Source organism: Andrographis paniculata, unplaced genomic scaffold (assembly GCF_009805555.1).
Source record: "Andrographis paniculata isolate CXL003 unplaced genomic scaffold, ASM980555v1 Contig9END, whole genome shotgun sequence".
Lineage (NCBI taxonomy): Eukaryota > Viridiplantae > Streptophyta > Magnoliopsida > Lamiales > Acanthaceae > Andrographis > Andrographis paniculata.
In genome coordinates, this window is record NW_026137639.1 from 1,371,109 (window position 1) to 1,387,524 (window position 16,416).

Below are 16,416 nucleotides of genomic sequence, written 5' to 3' on the forward strand. Positions count from 1 at the left end.
ATACATGAATAGGTCCTCTAAAAAAGATACTGTTAGACTTGTATTTCTCTCTTGTGTAAAATTTTGACTATTATTCTATAACTGAAAAATTAATAGCAACACTTTTTTTTCAAGTTCTCTTTTCTTTTTTTTTTCTATTTTTTATTTTTTATTTTTTTGTTAGGGAGTTCCATAAAGGAAACCATCCTCCAAAAAAATAGGTATATGCAACTTGAATATAACAAGTAAAGGGTGTTATTGAATTTAAAATAAAAGCATAAAATTTGTTTTCCTAATAAATTTTTCAATTGCGATTTCTCAAAAAATATTAATATATCATAAAAAAAACTTTTTACAAAAGTCAAAAAGTCAAAATAAACTTCAAATTATCTGTTATAAAAAGTCAAATATTCAACTTAAAATAATATATTTTATATTTTTTATACAATTCTTCGTATCGCACATAAAAAATCAATTTATTTAAAAATGCTGTGTGAATGGAATATATCAAGAAATAACTTTTAATGCCTTATTCACCATGGTGCATCGAGAAGAAACAACCATTTCTTTAGTAAATAAATTAGCATAATTTCTCTTGGTTTACCTTTTTTTTTTTCTTTTTCTATATTTTCTGCTAATTTTATTTCTTTTATTTTTGTAGCATGTAAATTTTTATTCCCGATACAATGATATAAATATTATATATTTTTATTTAAGTTTGATTTTAAAAATAAATAAATATATATATATGCATTTTTTTGTGGTGAAGGAAATAAATGATGACTTGGAGAGGTGGAAAGGTTTCTTTAAATGCTCTTGTATTATTAAAATTATATATAGAATTTTGTGTTTATATGTGGAATTTTGGTTTTAAATAGTAAAATTTTAAATTATAATAATTATTTGATATTATATAAATATATGACGTAATGTTTTGAATGTAAAAATAAATTTTAGTATAATATAATAAAAGAAAATTGAGTGTTTGATTTTAGATTTTTGAAAAAAAAAATTTGGAAGAGTAAAATCAAAAATTAAAATCCGACAAAGTAAACACTTTTTTAGTTATGTACATCATCTTCAAATTAAAAGTAAGTGATTACTATTCATTGTAGATGGTTTCCTTTCAATTTAGATTGGGTTTGAAGGTTTAGATCTTTTATCAAAATAATATTTTCTGAGATATTTTATGAGGGAAAAACAAACTTAATCTTTTTTTAGGGGAAATATAGAATCCAAAATCTTAGGGTGTGTTTGTTTAGGGGTTTGGATTTTGAATTGAAAATTTGAATAGTAAAATTTTAAATTGAAATAATTGTATGGTGAATATAAATAAGTATTGATACGATATTTTAAATATAAAATTAATTTTTAATATAATATAAAAAATAAAATAAGTATTTGATTTGATATCTTTGGAAAAAAAAAATGGTAAATTATAGAATTTGGTGGAAATTCGCCAAACGAACACATCCTAAATCAACAAACTAATGACATGTATAATGGTTAGTTATTTATTTAATACATAGGTTCATTCTTGTGTTATAAAAGAGACTATACCTTTGGTTCTTTTAAATCCATACGTTCATAGCGCATTGTTTTCGAAGAGTATTTAGTCATGGATGTCGATTGTCACTCTTTCGCGGACAAGACAATATTGATCTTGGGTGTCACCGGATTCCTTGCAAAAAGTAAAGTGTCTCATTTTGATTCTCAATAACCTCGACATTGAAATGGCAATGAGTTTATGTTATTAACAAAGTTGTGTTGTTTGGTTTGTACTTGGGTTTGAGATTTTTTGGTTTGCATTTTTTTTTAAATATATATCTTTCATGTGACATTTTATAATAAAAACATAATAATAATACTCCCTAATGCCCAAAATAATAAAGATATTTGGAATGGGCACGAGAATTAGAAAAATTAGTATCATATTGATATGGGGTGTAAAAGTGTTTCTAAAAGATCAAAATACTATTATTTTATATAATTATTATGAAAAAATAAAAATAGTTTTTTGAAAGAGTGGGGAGCTACTCACCAAAATGGAAACGATACTATTATTTTGGCACAGACGAAAATGACAAAATAGGATTATTATATTGGAACGAAAAGATTATATTTTTATTGAAAATTTTGCAAACTGTATATTAGAGAAAAGTAAGTTTAGATGCAAACCAAACCATTTATTATGAAGTTTAAGGTTCATATATATAGTTTCTTCTATATAAATATGTTGGGACTTCAAAATAGAATTTATTATAATTTACTCTTATGAAATAGCTTTTTTGGAATTTATATATTTAGGTAAATATAAGCGTTAATTTTGTGTTTAATTGATACATGAAATATTGAAAGACAAATAGTCTTATAGGGAGGTAATCATTCAGCCCTTTGAAGTGTTTTTTTATTCTCTTTTTCTTTTTCTTTTTTTTTTTTTTTTTTTTCATTGCTTTTCATTATATTTTACCTTTTTCCCTTGAAATAATGAAAAGAAGAATAAGGATTTCTAATTAAAAGATACTTCAATATGTGCAGGACTAACATATTAATTTGTAGGTGAATGCTTTGTTCCTCTCGTTGTTTTAACTATAATTTGCATGCAGTTTTTTTAGTTAAATTACTTCGCATACAACCACCAGTCAAGAAAATCTATCTTTTAATAAGATCAAATTCCAAGCAATCCGCAGAACAACGGCTTCAGAAAGAGGTATAGTAACATTATTTGATTGTATTTAGAACTTTTGCGAGTCTATAATGGTAATTGGGGCGGGTTTCACTCGAACCCGTCCCAGCTCCAGTGTGAATGGAGCATGTAAGTTCGAATCCATAATTTTATGTCCAGAGTATGTTATGGATTTTAAAATTTTAAATCCGGTCAAATCCGGAGTGAGTTGCAGATTTGATAGAAAAAACTTTCTTCAAAGCTAGCCGATCAAAAACTCCTTAAAGTTAAATTCCCTCGGTCATCTAAAATTATGCCAATTTGATCCAAAGTTGGTTTTTAAAAAAATCTGTAAAAGTAGAAAAAATTTTCTTTGATAGTAAAGAAAAAATAAAAATTATCTTTTTATTTAAAAAAAAAACAAAAATATTTTTGTATAACAACTTAAAAAAAAAAAAAAAAAAAAAAAAAAAAAAAAAAAAAAACGGGCATAAGCTTAGATGCCAGAAGGAGTACTAAAAAATGTATTGTCTTGTTTCAAATTATATACAGTCATAGGCTTTATTACTTTTTATTTATCGAAATTCCACTGTTTCAACTGTATTATATCTTCCTAACTCAAACCATTTTCATATTTGGTCAATAATCGCTACACTCATAATATCACCACAACTGAAAACATATTACTAATTATGTGATTGGTATGTTTTAAAATTTGAAGTAATTTTGATGGTTCTATTATACAATATTGTACAACATATGAAAAGAAATCTATAAGTACATATATTTTAGAATACAAGGCAGGCAGGTTTGATGCAGCGTGAACCCATCTCAATCCTACCCTGTTGTCATCCCTATGCAAATCGTAATTAATTTTGGAAGCCGGATTGTTATTTTGTAAGACGTTTCAGGTAAATTAACATGTTTGATTCATTTAAATTTAGGTTTTTGAAACTAAAGTCTTCGAAGTTATCAAGGAAGAATATGGAAGAGAATTTAGCCATGTTATAGAGGAGAAGGTTGTTCCAATTTGTGGCAATATTTCTCTTGAGAATTTGGGAATTGTCGATCCAATCTTGGCTGAAGTCATTCTAAAAGAGGTAGACATTATTGTTAACTCAGCGGCAACAACAAAATTTAATGAAAGGTACTTATGATCAAGTCCAGTGACAACTTCAATTGTTACTAATATATCTTAACTAAATCTATTGACTATGATTTAACTCAAATAATTTCATTATTAATTTAAACATCTTCATAAAAATATATTTTAAAGATTAACATTGTGTTTCATGATGCAGATATGATGTAGCATTAGGCATCAATACTATGGGAGCAAAAAATGTCATGACTTTTGCAGGAAAGTGTTCAAAACTCAAGGTGCTTCTCCATGTTTCAACAGGTAAAGAATGTAATCATATTTTTACTTCCGGGGTTTTTTTTTTTTTTTAGATTGTTTTCATCCCCATTTATTTCACCGTTCCGTGGGGAACAAAATTCAAACAGCACAAAATGACACTAATAATCAGCCATTATTAATTGGAAGTACTTTGTAGCTTACATCCAGGGCATGAGGGAAGGGCTCTTGAAGGAAACACCGCTTCGTACGGGGGAGACACTTAATGGAGCTAAAGCTATACGACTAAATATTGATAAAGAGATAGAAATCATGAATACAAGAATGGATGAGCTTCAATCTAAAAATGCATCCGAGAGAGAAATTTCGTGGGCAATGAAAGAGTTGGGCATGGAAAGGTGACACACCTCTCTCCTTCAACACAGACAGCTTTCTGCGAATATATACTAAATCATCGACTCATAGTAACTAAATTAATAAATAAAAAATGTAGGGCGAAGTTGCATGGATGGCCAAACACGTATGTGTTCTCGAAAGCAATGGGAGAGATGCTTTTAGGATCATTCAAGGAGAAGGTTGTGACAATTATACTTCGCCCAACTATCATAACAAGTACTTATAAAGACCCATTCCCTGGTTGGATGGAAGGAATAAGGTAGCCTTACAAAGATTTATTATCATTGATAAAAATATTCATCTTAAGTTAGAAAGATATATTTTGCGCCCTAAAGTACATATATGTGTATATATTCTTTATGTCCTTTCTGCACCGGAACTTGTCACAGGCCAATAATGTAAGCCAAGCAATGTTTCGCATACCCAATGCACATAGTCGATACATAACAATTTTTGTTGTCAAACAATGAAAACAACAAATTTTGACAACTTTTCGAACTAAGTTTAACATGCTCAAAAAAAAGAAATACAAATATAAGAAATCTCATACTTGGAATTTAGAATATACCTTTTCTCAAAATTAGTTGTACATGTTTTTTAATAGGACCACCATTACAAATGTTCATTTACATCTCCTCTTAGTTCTTAAGAAATTAATACTTTGATCTTTATCTAATTAATTATTATGTAACAGAACTATTGATACTGTTTTTGTTGCTTACGGGAAAGGAATGATGAAAAATTTCATCGGCAATCCACACACCATAGTCGACCTAGTAAGTTTTGACCTTTTCATCTTAATGTCTATCTATTCATATCTACATATAAAGTTAACTATTCTACATAGTGCAGCAAGTTTTATTATTAGTAAGTTTTGTCGTGAAAATATCGATTTAATGCTAGTATAATTAGTTTGTTTGATAAAGTCTTTCATCATTATTCAAATTACAACGTAACATAAATTTGATGCTGATATGGTACCTTCAATTCGCATACGTGCCACAGATCCCAGGTGACATGGTTGTAGATGCTATGTTGGCAGCTGTGGCCTCACGTCTTTCGATCCAACCATCACATGATAAATTTATAATTTATCAAGTTGGTACATCCTTAAGGAATCCCATAAAATTGAAGTTTTTTTTTTCTCTAATGTATCAATTCTTGAAGAAAAATCCAATGGTTGATCATAGAGGAAAACAAGTCAATGTGGGAGAGCTAAATTTGCTTAGCTCCTTGCCAAGCTTTCAACAATACATTAGAATGCACAATTTGCCATTTTTGCAGGTGAGCTCGCCTACTCTATCGGTTAATATTCTTGTATAGCATCGAAACATGATCAAAACAATTTTATTAATGCTAATGATTTTTTTACACGTTTTAACAGATGATGAAGTTATTAAATCTTATTCTATGCAACCGGTTTCGAACCTCGATAACCAGTGCAACCCGGAGTATTGATAGTTTGACAAGATTGGCGGAACACTACAAACCTTATGTGTTCCACAATGGAATGTATATTGCAATAAATTATTTCTTTCTACTTAATATGGCAATATAGCATATCGCCTAGGTGAAAAAGAAAACTGAGAAACCTTATCTTTTATTGAAATTTCTGTGCAGCTTTGATGACTTCAATACTGAATTCTTGCGAAGGTCCATAAGTGAGAGCCATGAAAATGTCGCCATTGGTTTCGATCCAACATTGGTGCAGTGGGAAGACTATCTTATGAACATTCATTTTCCAGGGATTGTGAAGTATGTGCTCAAATAACACGATGCTGGAATAATAGTTAGAAAACATATCAGAATTTAATTTCTTCGATTAAACTACATTTATCACCAATAAGTCAAGAATCATTTGAATGTTGCCTCAACTATGATATTGTTGTGCACCGATGAGGAAAGAAGGGCTTTATAGCTGTAAAGTGATACGGCAGAATTTGAGCATTGTTTTCGTAACATTTTTTGCTAGAATATGTTGTGATTCCGGGTCACTTAAATGCTTAATTGTGCCAAAATTCCTAGGAAGAATATGTGTTTACTCGTTTTCTGTGAATTGATATGCCCTATCTAGTATTTTTTTAACCTTTCGGGAGGCACATCAAGCAGCTGCGGTTGAGATGAAAATGAGGAAAGCATAAATTTGTTTGTTCTCAAGTGTACTCGCGGAATTGATACATTCGTGATTGGGACAGTCAGTCATGGACAACTACCGATTTGAGAAAATCAATTAAACTCTAGCTTGACTTACCCTCCAAGGCTGCATGAATTCAATTTTATGTTAGAGAAAGACCGACCATCGATCACATGCAAGCTTTGGAATTGATGGTCGCAACTCATCTGCCAGATGGATATTAGTACATAATCGTCAACATTCTAAAAGCTTTGCCGACCCTATAAAAAAAGGCTTGATGTTAGTCATTAGGACCATTTGATATTCCCTTTGTCAATTTCAATTTTTGCAAGTCGGGAGCTCAAGCTATAAGGGCTCCAAGTAGTTCGTTTAGATGGCCAGTACCACTTGTGACATGAGTCACATGCATGCCCAGCTCCCCATCACATTCTAGATTCAATGTCACTATAAAATAGTATTTAATTAGCTACAATATTTTTAACTATAAAATATTTTTGTAGTTAAAACGTGTCATTTAACAATAAAATTTATTTCATCGCTAAAAATAAATTATATACTACAAAATTAATTTCGTTTCTAAAATTTTTTTGCTAGAAAATACTATTTTCATAGCAAAAGAGTTTTAGTTATAAAAATATTTTTCATAGCTAAAACCATTTGGTTAAAAAAAATGCATATTTTGTTGCCAAAATTCTTTTGTTATGAATTTTAAAAATAGCTTTAGCTACAAAATGCTATTTTTGTAGATATATCTTTTTTTTTAACTTTCATTGCAAAAAATATAATTTTTGTTACAAAAGTCATATTTGTTGTAAAAGACTTTTACTAACGCGACGAAATGAATTTCGTCACCAAAAAAAAAAAAAAATTGCTATGAATTCATTAAAGTCCTAGCAGATTAGGAAGACATAGGGGTAGCATAAGTCTAAAGAACTAACAGAACTCATTAAATTTTGAGTAGCTAGGCAAGGGATGCATATAACCGAATCACAAAATAGTATCTAAAAATAGCACTTGTGACCTTTAAAGCAGGACTCAGTTGAGATTATTGAAGAAGATAATGGTTTTATGAACAGCAATTATTTAAATTCATCTTAAAGGAACAATTCAAGTCTATGTACTATTGAAAATCGAATCCCAAGTCTAGTTGTAAACAAATCTAGCTAATCCCTTCTTTTTTTTTCCATAATGTCGGTGGACTTCCGTTCGTAGACAAATAAATAAACAAATAAATAATGAGTATTCCTAACAACTTAAATAAATAAACAAATAAATAATGAGTATTTTTAACAACTTAAATTTTTAGGTGAATCGGTCATTTATATCATCTAACATATAAATTTTATTAACTTCAGATTTTATGAATAAAATATTATATTAAAAATTTTATAATAAAATTTGTATTAAATAAAATAATAAATTTGTTGACCTGAATACTCTTGAAGTTTGAACTTTCTTTTTAATTCTGTTGACTTTTTTAACCAATAATTCGATGGAACCAATCACCTAAACCCCTTTACTTTATGATAGGTCTGCCTAAATATTATATATGCCAACTACCCTAAGATTAATTCATGAATCATTATAAATGTTCTCATTGGCATTATGGGACTTTGTTGGTGTAGAGTATTTAAAAAGAAAAAACAAGTTTGTTGGGAGGTAGATCGAATAAAATACCTTTGAACACTTCAAATAGGGTCAACTCGCAAAAGAGAAGACAAGGTATTTGATAACCCGATTCGGTTATAAACCAATTTACATTCGGAGAATCTCAATCCTGGAGAGATTTTATAATATAAACAATCACAACTTCTTCAACTCAAACTCCTATCATAACTTTCCTTTGAAAGTATCTCCACAGGTTCAAACGACAACGACCGTATAGACAGAGCTGCTCACAGCCTGATCATCCTCTCCAAGTGGAACTTCTTTATTTTCCATCTCTAATCAACTCTCCGGTGAGTTTTTTTTTTAATCAAACAACCATTCAAAATTGAGAAAAAATGATATTGATAGATGATGGGAACTTAACTCAATTTTTTTTCTAAAACATGCTCTCAAACTCACTCACCACCAATCTTCAATCATATCCGGTTGAATTAATCACTCACATTCTTGAAATAAAAAATTCTACATTAATTTCCTTTGCACCAAAATGGAATGAGTGAGTTTCTATGGTATCTTTTTTTTTTTTTATTTTAGAAAGTCTTTGCTATCAAAATAAGTTAAAAGGGGAATTTCCATTCACAAAGTTCATTATTTTTTGCATGGACTATTATTTCTTTCTAGTGTAAACTTTGGACTATTATTCTATAAGTGAACATTTACTATCAAAATTATTTTGATAAATTATATTTATAGTTCTAATTAAGATAAATGCATAAAATATTATATATAAAATTTTATCAGAATTATATATAGACTTTTATATTTATTTTTTTATGCAAAAATACAATAGTTATGTACATCATTTTCAATTTAATAGCAACTAGTTACTAAGCATAGACAATAGATGACATGAATAAGTTAGTTATTTAATTAATGAAGGTTCATTCTTCTATTATGAAAGAGATTATACTTTTGGTTCTTTTCACTCCATATATGTTCATATCGCATTGTTCTCAATGAGTATTTTTTTTTTCCATATCTATAGTCATGGATGTCGATTTTCAATCTGTCGCGGGCAAGACGATATTGATCTTGGGTGGCACCGGCTTTCTTGCAAAAAGTTACGTCCCACTTTTTGATTCTCAATAGCCTAGATATTGGAAGTATGATGAGTTGATGTACTAAGAAACTCGGTTTGTGTTTGAGTTTAAATGATTTTTTGAAATTTTGATTAATATATAGAGTATTTTAAGGTGGTATTTTCATAAGGATATATAATATTTTTATTGAAAATGATGTGAATTATACATAAAATAACTCAGTTTGAAACAAACCAAACAAAACTCAAGCTAAAGTTTCATCTGTATAAGTTTGTTGGGACTTCAATATAAGATTAATTATTATAATTTATTCTTTTGAATTGCGTTTTTTAAAATTTGTATATTTAGGTAAATATAAGCTTTAATTCTAATTTAATTGATAAATTAAATATTGAAAAACAATAATCTAGTAGGGAGGTAAGCCATTTCGGATGTTTTCTTCTTCTTCTTCTTCTTCTTTTGTTTTTTTATATTTATATTTTTCATTGTTTTTTCAGTATATTTAATATTTTCCTTTGAAATTAATGAAAAGAAGTACAAGAGCTTTTAATAAAAAGATACCTCAATATATGCATGACTAACATATTATAGATTTTCAAGCTGACGCTTTGTTCTCTTATTGTTTTAACTATAATTTTTCAATGCAGTTTTTTTAGTAAAAATACTTTGTATCCAACCACCAGTCAAGAAAATATATCTTGTAATAAGATCAAATTCCAAACAATCCGCTGAACAACGGCTTCAGAAAGAGGTATGGTAACATTATTAATTTGATTGTATTTACATCTTTTTCAAGTTTATAATGGCAATTGGGGCAGGTTTTGCCTGGACTGTCTTGGCCCAAAAGTTAATATATAGGACAGGCGGGTTAAGATCTAAAATTTTATCTCTAGACTAGGCTACTGATTTTAAAATTTTAAACTCAATTGAGACTGAAGTGAGTTACCAATTTGATAAAATAAAACCCTCCCCAAATCTAACCCTATTCCAAACTCCTTAAAATTATACTCCCTTTGTCCCTTAGGTAGGTATATGTTTGGCTTTTGCACGGAATCTAAGGTGTAATAGTATTATATTGATATGTAGTGAGAATAAATAGAAATAACTAAAATAATATTATTAGTATTGTGTGATATAAAACTAATGACATTTGTTTAATATATTGTAAGTTGTAGGGGTATTTGTAATGTTAGCTAAATAGTACAGTTATTACGACCAAAATGAAAAAATAGATAATTTGTTAAAGGACGGGGGTATTATATGTTGTTGAGATATGAAGCTTGATTATGTCCTAAAATCTGAGATATTATTTAGATGTGATTTAGATATTATATTCTAAATTATAGAGATATGATTTGGATATTATTGGCATAGACTTGGCTTATAAATATCCATGTATTCTTACTTTAACATGTGTCTGCGTACTTTATAGTAAAATTTCTGACTTGGCAGCGCCCCCAGACGTAGATCATTCTGGTCGAGCTGGGTTACCAAATTCTTATATCCTTGTGTCCTTGTTTGTCTCTTCTTGATTTCCTGGAATTTCCGTAATAAGTGGTATGAGAGTCTGGTTCGTTGGTAAGGTGGATTGGGAGGCATCGGATATTGATTGTGGCTGTGGAAATCCTTTGTGATCTGTAGAGGTGCCTTGTGTCGAAAGTCTCCTGGTGGTGTTGGGTCGGTCCCGACAGTTCTTGTAGGTCAGGCAGCGGGTCCCTTTGTGATAGGTGGTGCAAGGTGGGCAAGGAAGGATAAGGGTTTCGGAAAACACAGCGAAGGAGATATCCGATGTGCTCTTATATCAAGTGAACCTTAGGTTTGTTTGTGAGAGTCTAGATGGGTGGTCATCATGCTATCAATGTATTCGATGGTATGAACTTCGGTTTCTGAAATATGCAGATAGAAGATTACATGTATAGTAAAGATCTAGATGCGGCATTGAAGGAGAAACCTGAAGACATGGATGAAGCCGAATACAAGAAGATCGACAGAAAGACGATGAGTGCGGTTCGACTAACCCTTTTGAGAGAAGATCTCGACTGAATTTAGATCTGAGGCAAAAGGAAATGGTGAATATCAAGAATGGTCAAAGTTGAAGCCCAAGAACAAGGACAAGAAAGATGCAAGTCAGATAGTATGTTGAAACTGCAAGGGGCACTTGAAACGAGAGTGCAAGGCGCCGGAGAAGGATCAGGGTTCGGCAAACACAGCGGAGGAGATATCCGATATGCTGATTCTGAGCGTCAGCAGTCCAATGGAGTCATGGATCTTGGTCTCAGGAGCGTCATTCCACTCATGCAGTGATTTGAGAATCATAGAATCCTATACCACATGTAATTTTGGTGTTTCTATCTTGCAGATAATGAGACACTGAAAATTGTAGGTAAAAGAATAATTCGAATCAAAACACAAACTGGTGGGGAGTGAAGATTGAATGACGCGAGCCATGTCCCAAGTCTGAAACGGAATCTGATTTCCGTTGAACAATTGGATAAGGCAGGTTACTCGGCAGGTTTTGTAACAAAGTCGTGGAAGGTAACCTAAGGATCCATTGTGGTGGCCCAAGGGAGAAGATATGGAACTCTCTACATGACCAAAAACATGAAATACGGAATTGGTTTTGTGGCCATAAATAATGACATAAATTTATGGCATTCTCGTCTCGGACACATGAGCGAGAAGAGGATGAGGGAGCTTGTTTCAAAGGGAAGATTGTCAGGTCTCAAGTCCGTCGATATTGAAGTATGCGAGGATTGTATCTTTGGGAAGCAGTGAAAGGTGGCATTCTCAAAAGATGGGGAGACCTGGAAAAGAAAAAGTTGGAATTGGTCAAAACGGACTTGTGGGGACCAACTCCTGTATCAACCATTGGAGGCTTATAGTACTACACCGCGTTTATTGATGACGCTACAATGGGAGGCATGAGTATATTTCCTTAAGCGTGAATATGATGCTTTTGATACCTTTAGGAGGTGGAAAGCACGTGCAGTGGGAGTAGTGAGCCAATTTATGAGCAATCCTAAAAGACAATCTAAGGCGGTGACCTTAAATGAATTGAGGTTGTGTTCAACCTCAATGGGCCTCGATGAGTGAAGAATGAGGCTTGGCGCTGTCATTGTGGATGAAGTAAAATGTTAAAGTGGAAGATACAATCAGTCTTCAAGTGGGAAATTGTTGAGATATGAAGTCTGATTATATCTTAAATTCTAGGGATCTTATTTAGATGTGATTTAGATATTATATTCTAGATTTTAGATATATATTTGGATATTATTGGCATAGGCTTAGCTTATAAATATCCTTGTATTCTCACTTTAACATGTGACTGCATACTTTATAGTAAAATTTCTTATTTAGCAATGCCTTAGACGTAGATTATTCTGATCGAACTAGGTTACCAAATTCTTATATCCTTGTGTTGTGTCCTTGTTTGTCTCTTCTTAATTTTTTAGAATTTTCGTAACATATGTATTATCTATATTTCTAATAATATATATTCAAAATCTTCATTGGGTTTTATTTTTAAAATTTCTATTGACTCAATCTTTTAATATGTATCTTTCAACTCACCTTTTTTTCATATCACTATACTCATGTGACCACAATTGAAAACATATTACTAATTATGTGATTAATAGTTTTAAAATATTGAAGTATTTGATATTCAATATTCTGTTGGTTTAAGATATTGTGTTGTATTGTATGACTTATAAAAAAAAAATCTATAAATACATTTACTTTACAACATAAGTTGGGCTCCGGATTGGTCCTAAACTCGGCAGGTACAAGACGGGGCGAGGCTGAGAGGGTGGGTTTGGGGCCTACAAAATCCATTCCGACCCTACCTTGTTGTCATTCCTATGGGATTCATAATTAATTTTGGAAGCCGGATTTAGATTTTATAAAACATTTCAGGCAAATTAATATGTTTAATTCCTTTTTATTTTAGATTTTTGAAACTAAAGTCTTTGAAGTTATCAAGAAAGAACTTGGAAGAGAATTTAGCAATGTTACAGAGGAGAAGGTTGTTCCAATTTGCGGTAATATTTCTCTTGAAAATTTGGGAATTGTCGATCCAACATTGACTGAAGACATTCAAAAAGGGGTAGACATTATTGTTAACTCAGCAGCAACAACAAAATTTAATGAAAGGTACTTACGATCAAGTCGAGAACTTCACATGTTACTAATATAGTAATTAGATAGATCTATTTACTATGATTTAACTCATATCATTTCATTATTAATAAGCATCTTCAATACAAATATATTTCGAAGATTAACATTGTTTTTCATGATGTAGATATGATGTAGCATTGGGCATCAATTCTATGGGAGCAAAAAATGTCATGACTTTTGCAGAAAAGTGTTCAAAACTCAAGATGCTTCTCCATGTTTCAACAGGTAAAGAATGTACTCGTAGTTTTACTTCCGGATTTTTTTTTTATTTTTCGATGGTTTTCATCACCATTTATTCCAACGTGCCGTGGGGAGAAAATTCCAAGTGGCACAAAAATCGACTAATAATCAGACCTAATTAATTGGATATACCTTGTAGCTTACGTGCACGGCATGAGGATAGGGCTCTTGAGGGAAACACCCCTTCATATGGGTGAGACACTCAATGGAGCTAAAGCTACACGACTAGATATTGATAAAGAGATAGAAATCATGAATACAAGAATGGATGAGCTTCGATCTAAAAATGCATCTGAAAAAGAAATAACGTGGGAAATGAAGGAGTTAGGCATGGAAAGGTAACACACCTCTTCTTCAGCACAATTAGCTTTTCTCAAATACTTGCTAAATAATCAAAATCATCGACTCATATTCACCTAATAACTCAATCAATCAATTAAAAAAATCAATAAATAATTGTAGGGCCAAGTTGCATGGATGGCCAAACACATACGTGTTCTCAAAAGCAATCGGAGAGATGCTTTTAGGATCGTTCAAGGAGAAGGTTGCGACAATAATATTTCGCCCAACTATCATAACAAGTACTTATAAAGACCCATTTCCTGGTTGGATTGAAGGAATAAGGTAGCCTTTATCATCAATAAAAATATTCATCTTTTAAGTTAGAAAGATATATTTTTCTCCCTAAGTACATATATATGTGTAGATATTTCCTTTTTGTCCATTTTGCACCGGAACTTGTCACATGCCAATAATGTAAGCCAAGCAATGTTGATGCATGCATTCCCAATGCATATAGTTGATGCATAACGATTTTCCGCGCGCTTTGAATAATGAAAACAAAATTTGATCACTTTTTCCAATCAAAAAAAAAAAATTGATCACTTTTCACACTAAGTTTAACATTCTCAAAAAAAGAAATACAAATATAAGAAATCTCATATATGGAATTGAGAATATACTTTTTCTCAAAATTAGTTATACGTGTTTGTTAATAGGACCACCAATACATATGTTCATTAATTGACATCTGCTCTTAATTATTATGAAATCTTTGGATCTTTATCTAATTAATTATTATGTAACAGAACTATTGATACTATTTTTGCTGCTTACGGGAAAGGAATGATGAAAAGTTTCATCGGCAATCCACACGCAACTATCGACCTTGTAAGTTTTTAGGCTTTCATCTTAAAGGTCATTTAGATTAACACAATAACCTACGAAGTTTGATTAAACATTATTGTGTTTCTATTCAAATCTACAAATATAAAGTTAGCTATTGTACATAGCGTAGCAACAAAATATATGAGAATGCCATGTAAGTGTAAAGAAAGAGCGAAAGAGAAGTGATACTTGTGAAAAGATTTTTTGTGAAAATATCGACTTAGTTTGTTCAATAAAGTTTCATTTTATTCAACAATACAATGTTACATAAATTTGATGCTTATACGATACTTTCAATTTGCATACGTCCCACAGATCCCAGGCGACATGGTTGTAAATGCTATGTTGGCGGCGGTGGTGTCACATCTTTCTAGCCAACCATCTCATGATAAATTTAAAATTTATCAAGTTGGTACATCCTTAAGGAATCCAGTAAAATTGAAGTTGTTTGCTTCTCTAATGTATCAATTCCTGAAGAAAAATCCGATGGTTGATCATAGAGGAAAACAAGTCAATGTGAGACAGATAGATTTTCTGAGCTCCTTTTCAAGCTTTCAACAATACATTAGAATGAACAATTTGCCATTTTTGGAGGTGAGCTCGCCTTCGCTTAATTTTTGCTTAGCATTGAAACATGATCAAAACAATTTTCAAAATGCTAATGATTTCTTTTACATGTTTTCACAGATGATGAAGTTCTTTAATCTTATTCTATGCAACCAGTTTCGAACCTCGATAACCAGAGCAACACGGAATATTGATAGTTTGACAAGATTGGCGCAACATTTCGAACCTTATGTGTTCCCCAGTGGAATGTATATTGCAAACGATTATTTCTAAATTTTATATTTCTGCTTAATATCACAATTTTTGCATAACACGTAGCTGAAAAAGAAAACTAAGAAACCTTATTTTTTTATTGAAATTTCTGTGCAGCTTCGATGACTTCAACACTGAATTCTTGCGGAGGTCCATAAGTGAGAGCCATGTAAATGTCGATATTGGTTTCGATCCGACATTGGTGCAGTGGGAAGAGTATTTTATGAACATTCATTTTCCGGGGATTGTGAAGTATGCGCTCAAATAACGCGAAACTGGAATAATAGTTGGAAAACATTCTCTTAAACATGTTATTTAATGTGAATCATAATTGAATTTCTTGGTTAAAACTACATTTATAATTCAACTGTGATATTGTTGTGGACCGATGAGGAAAGAAGGCTTTGAACAATCATAAAAGTTGTCAAGCTTTAAATATGTTTCGAACAAAGTTCTTTTGTTGAGATAAGACAAAATAAATGTTTACTATTTAGGCATATGAGACAAAGCTGCGTGCCATTTTCAACTCATCAACTCCATTTATCTAGTTTTAACTCTTAAATATGCGGTTGCTACTGTATAACTTCATTTTTCAACTTCATTTTTCCCTATTATTATTCAAATATTCAATTTTTCCTATTATTTTAAACTTTTTATTTTTATAATTTAAAATAATTTTTTTTTTAAATTTTAAAAAATAAAAAAAATAAATTTAAAATTTTAAAATTTTATATATATATATATAAAGCAACATAATTTGGACGTCGGTTGG

General features: G+C 30.9%; 2 protein-coding genes across 2 annotated transcripts; both read left to right on the forward strand.

Moving 5' to 3' along the window:
* Positions 1 to 1,597: 1,597 nt before the first annotated feature.
* Positions 1,598 to 6,168, forward strand: LOC127244419 (probable fatty acyl-CoA reductase 4). Its single transcript, XM_051264952.1, has 11 exons — positions 1,598 to 1,670; positions 2,586 to 2,689; positions 3,589 to 3,791; positions 3,946 to 4,046; positions 4,201 to 4,399; positions 4,495 to 4,656; positions 5,092 to 5,173; positions 5,403 to 5,495; positions 5,565 to 5,681; positions 5,782 to 5,909; positions 6,018 to 6,168. Exons 1-11 carry the CDS (start codon positions 1,598 to 1,600, stop codon positions 6,166 to 6,168), a joined length of 1,413 nt encoding a protein of 470 aa, XP_051120909.1.
* Positions 6,169 to 9,186: 3,018 nt separating this feature from the next.
* On the forward strand, positions 9,187 to 15,912 carry LOC127244420 (fatty acyl-CoA reductase 3-like). The gene is made up of 10 exons (XM_051264953.1): positions 9,187 to 9,259; positions 9,887 to 9,990; positions 13,189 to 13,391; positions 13,543 to 13,643; positions 13,798 to 13,996; positions 14,121 to 14,282; positions 14,747 to 14,828; positions 15,141 to 15,419; positions 15,513 to 15,640; positions 15,762 to 15,912. Exons 1-10 carry the CDS (start codon positions 9,187 to 9,189, stop codon positions 15,910 to 15,912), a joined length of 1,482 nt encoding a protein of 493 aa, XP_051120910.1.
* Positions 15,913 to 16,416: the final 504 nt, after the last annotated feature.